Source organism: Oncorhynchus kisutch, unplaced genomic scaffold, assembly GCF_002021735.2.
Source record: "Oncorhynchus kisutch isolate 150728-3 unplaced genomic scaffold, Okis_V2 Okis01b-Okis20b_hom, whole genome shotgun sequence".
Lineage (NCBI taxonomy): Eukaryota > Metazoa > Chordata > Actinopteri > Salmoniformes > Salmonidae > Oncorhynchus > Oncorhynchus kisutch.
Window position 1 is genome coordinate 4,469,573 of NW_022261978.1, and position 11,904 is coordinate 4,481,476.

Genomic DNA, 11,904 nt, shown 5'->3' on the forward strand with positions numbered 1-11,904 from the left:
GGTAGGAGGTATGGTAGTGGGTACGGTAGTGGGAATGGTAGGGGGTATGGGGTATGGTAGGGGGTATGGTAGTGGGTACAGTAGTGGGAATGGTAGGGGGTATGGTAGTGGGTACGGTAGTGGGTACAGTAGTGGGAATGGTAGGGGGTATGGTAGTGGGTACGGTAGTGGGAATGGTAGGGGGTATGGTAGTGGGAATGGTAGTGGGTACAGTAGTAGGTACCGGGCGCACCGGTTTGTGTCATGAACTGCAACGCTGCTGGGTTTTTCACGCTACAGTTTCGTGTGCATCAAGAATGGTCCACCACGCAAAGAACATCCAACCAACTTGACACAACTGTGGAAAGCGTTGGAGTCAACATGGGCCAGCCTCCCTGTGGAATGCTTTCTACACCTTGTTGAGTCCATGTATGGGCCAGCCTCCCTGTGGAATGCTTTCTACACCTTGTTGAGTCCATGTATGGGCCAGCCTCCCTGTGGAATGCTTTCTACACCTTGTTGAGTCCATGTATGGGCCAGCCTCCCTGTGGAATGCTTTCTACACCTTGTTGAGTCCATGTATGGGCCAGCCTCCCTGTGGAATGCTTTCTACACCTTGTTGAGTCCATGTATGGGCCAGCCTCCCTGTGGAATGCTTTCTACACCTTGTTGAGTCCATGTATGGGCCAGCCTCCCTGTGGAATGCTTTCTACACCTTGTTGAGTCCATGTATGGGCCAGCCTCCCTGTGGAATGCATATATATATATAACGTGTGTACCTTTGTGCAGGGCCTCGTTGGTCATGCGGTTGATGTAACGAGAGCTGCTCTCTGGAACCAGCCACTTCATCACTGTGTTCACACAAGACTTTCTGTACGAACTCCATACACTGCCACTACAGGACGGGAGAGAAGAGGGAGATATGAAGAGAGATATGAAAAGAGAAAGAAAGAATGAGATATGAAGAGATATGAAGAGAGAAAGAAATGAGGGAGAGCGATAGATATGGAGAGAGAGATCGTCTCACCTGGTCTGACCCTTGACCTCAGTGAGGTCACCGACCCCCGACGGTGTGACACACTCCTGTGTTGAGGTCCCAGCTCACCTGCAGACTGGAGTGGTAGGTGTTGGGCCTGGAAGACACCTACCGGTTAGTGTGAGTGACAGTTAGAGACAATTAAAACAGCCCTCCAGACCCCAGAACACCTCACCAGGTGACTAGCCAGGAAAACAGCCCTCCTGACCCCTGACCCCAGAACACCTCACCAGGTGACTAGCCAGGAAACAGCCCTCCAGACCCCAGAACACCTCACCAGGTGACTAGCCAGGAAAACAGCCCTCCAGACCCCAGAACACCTCATCAGGTGACTAGCCAGGAAAACAGCCCTCCAGACCCCAAAACACCTCATCAGGTGACTAGCCAGGAAAACAGCCCTCCAGACCCCAGAACACCTCACCAGGTGACTAGAGGAAAACAGCCCTCCAGACCCCAAAACACCTCACCAGGTGACTAGACAGGAAAACACCTCCAGACCCCAGAACACCACACCAGGTGATTAGAGAGGAAAACAGCCCTCCAGACCCCAGAACACCTCACCAGGTGACTAGCCAGGAAAACAGACCTCCAGACCCCAGAACACCTCACCAGGTGACTAGCCAGGAAAACAGACCTCCAGACCTCAGAACACCTCACCAGGTGACTAGACAGGAAAACAGACCTCCAGACCCCAGAACACCTCACCAGGTGACTATACAGGAAAACAGGCCTCCAGACCCCAGAACACCTCACCAGGTGACTAGCCAGGATAACAGACCACAGAACACCTCACCAGGTACCTAGTCAGGAAAACAACCCTCCAGACCCCAGAACACCTCACCAGGTGACTAGCCAGGAAAACAGCCCTCCAGACCCCAGAACACCTCACCAGGTGACTAGAGAGGAAAACAGCCCCCCAGACCCCAGAACACCTCACCTGGTGACTAGTCAGGAAAACAGAGGAAAACAGCCCTCCAGACCCCAGAACACCTCACCAGGTGACTAGCCAGGAAAACAGACCTCCAGACCCCAGAACACCTCACCAGGTGACTAGAGAGGAAAACAGCCCCCCAGACCCCAGAACACCTCACCTGGTGACTAGTCAGGAAAACAGAGGAAAACAGCCCTCCAGACCACAAAACACCTCATCAGGTGACTAGCCAGGAAAACAGCCCTCCAGACCCCAGAACACCACACCAGGTGATTAGAGAGGAAAACAGCCCTCCAGACCCCAGAACACCTCACCAGGTGACTAGCCAGGAAAACAGACCTCCAGGCCCCAGAACACCTCGCCAGGTGACTAGCCAGGAAAACAGACCTCCAGACCCCAGAACACCTCACCAGGTGACTAGCCAGGAAAACAGACCTCCAGACCCCAGAACACCTCACCAGGTGACTAGCCAGGAAAACAGAGGGAAACAGCCCTCCAGACCCCAAAACACCTCATCAGGTGACTAGCCAGGAAAACAGCCCTCCAGACCCCAGAACACCTCACCAGGTGACTAGACAGGAAAACAGACCTCCAGACCCCAGAACACCTCACCAGGTGACTAGCCAGGAAAACAGACCTCCAGGCCCCAGAACACCTCGCCAGGTGACTAGCCAGGAAAACAGACCTCCAGACCCCAGAACACCTCACCAGGTGACTAGACAGGAAAACAGACCTCCAGACCCCAGAACACCTCACCAGGTGACTAGCCAGGAAAACAGACCTCCAGACCCCAGAACACCTCACCAGGTGACTAGCCAGGATAACAGACCACAGAACACCTCACCAGGTACCTAGTCAGGAAAACAACCCTCCAGACCCCAGAACACCTCACCAGGTGACTAGCCAGGAAAACAGACCTCCAGACCCCAGAACACCTCACCAGGTGACTAGAGAGGAAAACAGCCCCCCAGACCCCAGAACACCTCACCTGGTGACTAGTCAGGAAAACAGAGGAAAACAGCCCTCCAGACCACAAAACACCTCATCAGGTGACTAGCCAGGAAAACAGCCCTCCAGACCCCAGAACACCACACCAGGTGATTAGAGAGGAAAACAGCCCTCCAGACCCCAGAACACCTCACCAGGTGACTAGCCAGGAAAACAGACCTCCAGGCCCCAGAACACCTCGCCAGGTGACTAGCCAGGAAAACAGACCTCCAGACCCCAGAACACCTCACCAGGTGACTAGCCAGGAAAACAGACCTCCAGACCCCAGAACACCTCACCAGGTGACTATACAGGAAAACAGGCCTCCAGACCCCAGAACACCTCACCAGGTGACTAGCCAGGAAAACAGCCCTCCAGACCCCAGAACACCTCACCAGGTGACTAGCCAGGAAAACAGAGGGAAACAGCCCTCCAGACCCCAAAACACCTCACCAGGTGACTAGCCAGGAAAACCCACCTCCAGACCCCAGAACACCTCACCAGGTGACTAGACAGGAAAACAGACCTCCAGACCCCAGAACACCTCACCAGGTGACTAGCCAGGAAAACAGACCTCCAGACCCCAGAACACCTCACCAGGTGACTAGCCAGGAAAACAGACCTCCAGACCCCAGAACACCTCACCAGGTGACTAGCCAGGAAAACAGACCTCCAGACCCCAGAACACCTCACCAGGCCACAATTGTCTTTTTTGTTCAAGCTGGGATGAAGCATGGCTATGCCTTTACTAAAAATAGATGTGTGTGTGTGTGCAGTGTAGTTACCTGCAGTGTTCCTCTTCAGGGTTGGAGAACGCCAGAAGCAGCAGCCCAATGTTTATCACCACTGTGTTAGTCTCTGGACACACCTGATACACACAAATACACAGCATTACCGTCTGACCAGATGTGAGTGTGTGTGCGTATATATATATATATATACACACATATATATACACACACACACAGTGTGTAAGTGTGCACGCTTGTAGACTAAGTGTCTGTAGATGCTCCTGTGTGTGAACGCATGGGTACGGGTCGTGTATATGTCTATAGTGTGTGTGTGAGAGAGATAGAGATATATATATCTATTTCACACACACACGGCTACAGATGAAGTCAGAAGTTCATGCACCTTAGCCAAATACATTTAAACTCAGTTTTTCACAATTCCTGACATTTAATCCTAGTTTTAAAAAAAACCTGTCTTAGGTCAGTTAGGATCACCACTTTATTTTAAGAATGTGAAATGTCAGAATAATAGTAGAGAGAATGATTTATTTAAGCTTTTATTTCTTTCATCACATTCCCAGTGGGTCAGAAGTTTACATACACTCAATTAGTATTTGGTAGCATTGCCTTTAAATTGTTTAACTTGGGTCAAACATTTCAGGTAGCCTCCCACAATAAGTTGTGTGAATTTTGGCCCATTCCTCCTGACAAGAGCTGGTGTAACTGAGTCAGGTTTGTAGGCCTCCTTGATTGCACACACTTTTTCAGTTCTGCCCACAAATGTTCTACAAGACTGAGGTCAGGTCTTTGTGACGGCCACTCCAATACCTTGACTTTGTTGTCCTTAAGCCATTCTGCCACAACTTTGGAAGTATGCTTGGGGTCATTGTCCATTACGAAGACCCATTTGCAACCAAGCTTTAACTGATGTCTTGAGATGTTGCTTCAATATATTCACATAATTTCCCTTCCTGATGACATTTATTTTGTTAAGTGCACCAGTCCCTCCTGCAGAAAAGCACCCCAGTCTGCTATCACAGTCTGGAACATGTTCCGGGATTCTCCGATGGCATTGAAGAGTACACCACATCAGTCAGTGGATTTATCAATAAGTGCATCGAGAACATCGTCCCCACAGTGACTGTATGTACACAACCCAACCAGAAGCCATGGATTACAGACAACATTCGCACTGAGCTAAAGGGTAGAGCTGCTGCTTTCAAAGTGCGGGACTAACCCGGAAGCTTACAAGAAATCCTGCTATGCCCTGCAACGAACCATCAAACAGGCAAAGCGTCAATACAGGGCTAAGATTGAATCATACTACACCGGCTCCGGCGCTCGTCTTATGTGGTAGGGCTTGCAAACTATTACAGACTACAAAGGGACGCACAGCCACGAGCTGCCCAGTGACACAAGCCTACCAGACGAGCTAAATCACTTTATGCTCGCGTCGTGGCAAGCAACACTGAGGCATGCATGAGAGCATCAGCTGTTCCGGATGACTATGTGATCACGCTCTCTGTGGCCGACATGAGTAAGACCTTTAAACAGGTCAACATACACAAGGCTGCGGGGCCTGACGGATTACCAGGACGTGTGCTCCAGGCATGTGCTGACCAACTGGCAGGTGTCTTCACTGACATTTTCAACATGTCCCTGATTGAGTCTGTAATACCAACATGTTTCAAGCAGACCACCATAGTCCCTGTGCCCAAGAACACAAAGGCAACCTGCCTAAATGACTATAGACCCATAGTCATGAAGTGCTTTGAAAGGCTAGTAATGGCTCACATCAACACCATTATCCCAGAAATCCTAGACCCACTCCAATTTGCATACCGCCCAAACAGATCCACAGATGATGCCATCTCTATTGCACTCCACATTGCCCTTTCCCACCTGGACCAAAATAACACTTGTGAGAATGCTATTCATTCATACACAGGTCTATAGTGTATAGCGTTCAACACCATAGTACCCTCAAAGCTCATCACTAAGCTAAGGATCCTGGGACTATCTCCGACAACGACGAGACAGCCTATAGGGAGGTCGTCAGAGACCTGGCCTTGTGGTGCCAGAATAACAACCTATCCCTCAATGTCGCCAAGACTAAGGAGATGATTGTGGACTACAGGAAAAGGAGGACTGAGCACGCCTCCATTCTCGTGGACGGGGCTGTAGTGGAGCAGGTTGAGAGCTTCAAGTTCCTCGGTGTCCACAACAACAAACTAGAATAGTCCAAACACACCAAGACAGTCGTGAAGAGGGCACGACAACGCCTATTCCCCCCAGGAGGCTGAAAAGATGTGGCATGGGTCCCGAGATGGCACATATATGTATGTCGATAGTGTATCTAGGTCTATAGTGTGTATATAGTGTATATATAGGTCTATAGTGTGTATACAGGTCTATAGTGTGTATATAGGTGATTAGTGTATATATAGGTCTATAGTGTATATATAGGTCTATAGTGTATATATAGGTCTATAGTGTATAGTGTATATATAGGTGAATAGTGTATATATAGGTGTATAGTGTATATATAGGTGTATAGTGTATATATAGGTCTATAGTGTATATATAGGTGTATAGTGTATATATAGGTGTATAGTGTATATATATAGGTGTATATATAGGTGTATAGTGTATATATAGGTGTATATATAGGTGTATAGTGTATATATAGGTGTATAGTGTATATATAGGTCTATAGTGTATATATAGGTGTATAGTGTATATATAGGTGTATAGTGTATATATATAGGTGTATATATAGGTGTATAGTGTATATATAGGTGTATATATAGGTGTATAGTGTATATATAGGTGTATAGTGTATATATAGGTCTAGGGTGTATATATAGGTCTAGGGTGTATATATAGGTCTAGGGTGTATATATAGGTCTAGGGTGTATATATAGGTCTAGGGTGTATATATAGGTCTAGGGTGTATATATAGGTCTAGGGTGTATATATAGGTCTAGGGTGTATATATAGGTCTAGGGTGTATATATAGGTCTAGGGTGTATATATAGGTCTAGGGTGTATATATAGGTCTAGGGTGTATATATAGGTCTAGAGTGTATATATAGGTCTAGAGTGTATATATAGGTCTAGAGTGTATATATAGGTCTAGAGTGTATATATAGGTCTAGAGTGTATATATAGGTCTAGAGTGTATATATAGGTCTAGAGTGTATATATAGGTCTAGAGTGTATATATAGGTCTAGAGTGTATATATAGGTCTAGAGTGTATATATAGGTCTAGAGTGTATATATAGGTGTATAGTGTATATATAGGTGTATAGTGTATATATAGGTGTATAGTGTATATATAGGTCTATAGTGTATATATATAGGTCTAGAGTGTAAATATAGGTCTAGAGTGTATATATAGGTCTATGGTGTATATATAGGTCTAGGGTGTATATATAGGTCTAGGGTGTATATATAGGTCTAGAGTGTATATATAGGTGTAGAGTGTATATATAGGTGTATAGTGTATATATAGGTGTAGAGTGTATATATAGGTGTAGAGTGTATATATAGGTGTATAGTGTATATATAGGTGTATAGTGTATATATAGGTCTAGAGTGTATATATATAGGTGTATAGTGTATATATAGGTCTAGAGTGTATATATAGGTGTATAGTGTATATATAGGTGTATAGTGTATATATAGGTGTATAGTGTATATATAGGTGTATAGTGTATATATATAGGTCTATAGTGTATATATATAGGTCTATAGTGTATATTTATTTATTTATTTATTTATTTTACCTTTATTTAACCAGGTAGGCAAGTTGAGAACAAGTTCTCATTTACAATTGCGACCTGGCCAAGATAAAGCAAAGCAGTTCGACAGATAAAACGACACAGAGTTACACATGGAGTAAAAACAAACATACAGTCAATAATGCAGTATAAACAAGTCTATATACAATGTGAGCAAATGAGGTGAGAAGGGAGGTAAAGGCAAAAAAGGCCATGATGGCAAAGTAAATACAATATAGCAAGTAAAATACTGGAATGGTAGTTTTGCAATGGAAGAATGTGCAAAGTAGAAATAAAAAAATAATGGGGTGCAAAGGAGCAAAATAAATAAATAAATAAAAATTAAATACAGTTGGGAAAGAGGTAGTTGTTTGGGCTAAATTTTAGGTGGGCTATGTACAGGTGCAGTAATCTGTGAGCTGCTCTGACAGTTGGTGCTTAAAGCTAGTGAGGGAGATAAGTGTTTCCAGTTTCAGAGATTTTTGTAGTTCGTTCCAGTCATTGGCAGCAGAGAACTGGAAGGAGAGGCGGCCAAAGAAAGAATTGGTCTTGGGGGTGACTAGAGAGATATACCTGCTGGAGCGTGTGCTACAGGTGGGAGATGCTATGGTGACCAGCGAGCTGAGATAAGGGGGGACTTTACCTAGCAGGGTCTTGTAGATGACATGGAGCCAGTGGGTTTGGCGACGAGTATGAAGCGAGGGCCAGCCAACGAGAGCGTACAGGTCGCAATGGTGGGTAGTATATGGGGCTTTGGTGATAAAACGGATTGCACTGTGATAGACTGCATCCAATTTGTTGAGTAGGGTATTGGAGGCTATTTTGTAAATGACATCGCCAAAGTCGAGGATTGGTAGGATGGTCAGTTTTACAAGGGTATGTTTGGCAGCATGAGTGAAGGATGCTTTGTTGCGAAATAGGAAGCCAATTCTAGATTTAACTTTGGATTGGAGATGTTTGATATGGGTCTGGAAGGAGAGTTTACAGTCTAACCAGACACCTAAGTATTTGTAGTTGTCCACGTATTCTAAGTCAGAGCCGTCCAGAGTAGTGATGTTGGACAGGCGGGTAGGTGCAGGTAGCGATCGGTTGAAGAGCATGCATTTAGTTTTACTTGTATTTAAGAGCAATTGGAGGCCACGGAAGGAGAGTTGTATGGCATTGAAGCTTGCCTGGAGGGTTGTTAACACAGTGTCCAAAGAAGGGCCGGAAGTATACAGAATGGTGTCGTCTGCGTAGAGGTGGATCAGGGACTCACCAGCAGCAAGAGCGACCTCATTGATGTATACAGAGAAGAGAGTCGGTCCAAGAATTGAACCCTGTGGCACCCCCATAGAGACTGCCAGAGGTCCGGACAGCAGACCCTCCGACTTGACACACTGAACTCTATCAGAGAAGTAGTTGGTGAACCAGGCGAGGCAATCATTTGAGAAACCAAGGCTGTCGAGTCTGCCGATGAGGATATGGTGATTGACAGAGTCGAAAGCCTTGGCCAGATCAATGAATACGGCTGCACAGTAATGTTTCTTATCGATGGCGGTTAAGATATCGTTTAGGACCTTGAGCGTGGCTGAGGTGCACCCATGACCAGCTCTGAAACCAGATTGCATAGCAGAGAAGGTATGGTGAGATTCGAAATGGTCGGTAATCTGTTTGTTGACTTGGCTTTCGAAGACCTTAGAAAGGCACGGTAGGATAGATATAGGTCTGTAGCAGTTTGGGTCAAGAGTGTCCCCCCCTTTGAAGAGGGGGATGACCGCAGCTGCTTTCCAATCTTTGGGAATCTCAGACGACACGAAAGAGAGGTTGAACAGGCTAGTAATAGGGGTGGCAACAATTTCGGCAGATAATTTTAGAAAGAAAGGGTCCAGATTGTCTAGCCCGGCTGATTTGTAGGGGTCCAGATTTTGCAGCTCTTTCAGAACATCAGCTGAATGGATTTGGGAGAAGGAGAAATGGGGAAGGCTTGGGCGAGTTGCTGTTGGGGGTGCAGTGCTGTTGTCCGGGGTAGGAGTAGCCAGGTGGAAAGCATGGCCAGCCGTAGAAAAATGCTTATTGAAATTCTCAATTATGGTGGATTTATCAGTGGTGACAGTGTTTCCTATCTTCAGTGCAGTGGGCAGCTGGGAGGAGGTGTTCTTATTCTCCATGGACTTTACAGTGTCCCAGAACTTTTTTGAGTTAGTGTTGCAGGAAGCAAATTTCTGCTTGAAAAAGCTAGCCTTGGCTTTTCTAACTGCCTGTGTATAATGATTTCTAGCTTCCCTGAACAGCTGCATATCACGGGGGCTGTTCGATGCTAATGCAGAACGCCATAGGATGTTTTTGTGTTGGTTAAGGGCAGTCAGGTCTGGGGAGAACCAAGGGCTATATCTGTTCCTGGTTCTAAATTTCTTGAATGGGGCATGTTTATTTAAGATGGTTAGGAAGGCATTTTTAAAAAATATCCAGGCATCCTCTACTGACGGGATGAGATCAATATCCTTCCAGGATACCCCGGCCAGGTCGATTAGAAAGGCCTGCTCGCAGAAGTGTTTCAGGGAGCGTTTTACAGTGATGAGTGGAGGTCGTTTGACCGCTGACCCATTACGGATGCAGGCAATGAGGCAGTGATCGCTGAGATCTTGGTTGAAGACAGCAGAGGTGTATTTAGAGGGGAAGTTGGTTAGGATGATATCTATGAGGGTGCCCGTGTTTAAGGTTTTGGGGAGGTACCTGGTAGGTTCATTGATTATTTGTGTGAGATTGAGGGCATCAAGTTTAGATTGTAGGATGGCTGGGGTGTTAAGCATGTTCCAGTTTATATATAGGTCTATAGTGTATATATAGGTCTATAGTGTATATATAGGTCTATAGTGTATATATAGGTGTATATATAGGTGATTAGTGTATATATAGGTGTATAGTGTATATATAGGTGATTAGTGTATATATAGGTGATTAGTGTATATATGTACCTCCAGTATAACAACGTCGTAGTCGTTGAAGGAACAGAACTGAGCAGCCCAGCGGGCATCGCTCCGGATCACCTCGTTGATCAGGTACTCAAAGTCCAGAGTCAACTGCTCCACACACACACTCTGTAGGACAGACACACACATCAGCATGTTCTGGTTTACTACAGGTCTAAAACATTAACACACACTCTGTAGGACAGACACACACACTCTGTGTAGGACAGACACACACACTCTGTGTAGGACAGACACACACACTCTGTGTAGGACAGACACACACACTCTGTGTAGGACAGACACACACACTCTGTGTAGGACAGACACACACACTCTGTGTAGGACAGACACACACACTCTGTGTAGGACAGACACACACACTCTGTGTAGGACAGACACACACACTCTGTGTAGGACAGACACACACACTCTGTGTAGGACAGACACACACACTCTGTGTAGGACAGACACACACACTCTGTGTAGGACAGACACACACACTCTGTGTAGGACAGACACACACACTCTGTGTAGGACAGACACACACACTCTGTGTAGGACAGACACACACACTCTGTGTAGGACAGACACACACACTCTGTGTAGGACAGACACACACACTCTGTGTAGGACAGACACACACACTCTGTGTAGGACAGACACACACACTCTGTGTAGGACAGACACACACACTCTGTAGGACAAACACACACACTCTGTAGGACAAACACACACACTCTGTAGGACAACACACACTATGTAGGACAGACACACACTATGTAGGACAGACACACACATTAGCCTGTTCTGGTTTACTACAGGTCTAAAACAATAACACACACACACTCTCAGTAGGACACACACACTAGCATGTTCTGGTTTACTGCATGTCTAAACAATAACACACACACTCAGTAGGACACACAGACATACACACACACACACTAGCATGTTCTGGTTAACTGCAGGTCTAAAACAGTAAAACACACTCTCTCAGTAGGACACACACACTCTGTAGGACACACAGACATATACACACAGACACACAAGCATGTTCTGGTTAACTGCAGGTCTAAAACAGTAACACACACACTCTCAGTAGGACACACACACTCTGTAGGACACACAGACAGACATACACACACACACACACACTAGCATGTTCTGGTTTACTGCAGGTCTCCTGGACTTTGGGTTCCTTCCAAATACTAAGTGAAGACAACAGGTGTAAATATTAACACTCAGGCCCTGTGTCTCTCAGACACATCTCTCCTTCTGCTGATCTAGTTATCTCCATTGGTAGGGATGGATTTTATTCTCTCACACACACACACCTGTCCGTTGTGGGGCCCAGTGACCAGCTGTAGGTTGCGTCCCTTCAGGTCAGTCACAGTGAAGGGCAGCTGGACCTTATCATCCTCATACCTAGAGGGAGCGAGGGAAGAAGAGAAGAGGGGGAGCGAGAGAGGGATGGATAGAGTGAGGGAGAGAGAGAGAGGGGGG

The 11,904-nt window shown here is 46.3% G+C and overlaps 1 protein-coding gene across 1 annotated transcript in view; it reads right to left on the minus strand.

Annotated features, from left to right (window-relative positions):
- LOC109882931 (DDB1- and CUL4-associated factor 15) overlaps positions 1-11,904 on the minus strand; it is a 29,194-nt gene that overhangs the window by 4,286 nt on the left and 13,004 nt on the right. Inside the window, 6 exon segments of the mRNA XM_031811057.1 lie at positions 759-874; positions 1,007-1,044; positions 1,046-1,112; positions 3,719-3,801; positions 10,405-10,527; positions 11,736-11,826. Of these exon segments, the coding sequence (XP_031666917.1) occupies positions 759-874; positions 1,007-1,044; positions 1,046-1,112; positions 3,719-3,801; positions 10,405-10,527; positions 11,736-11,826 (518 nt within the window).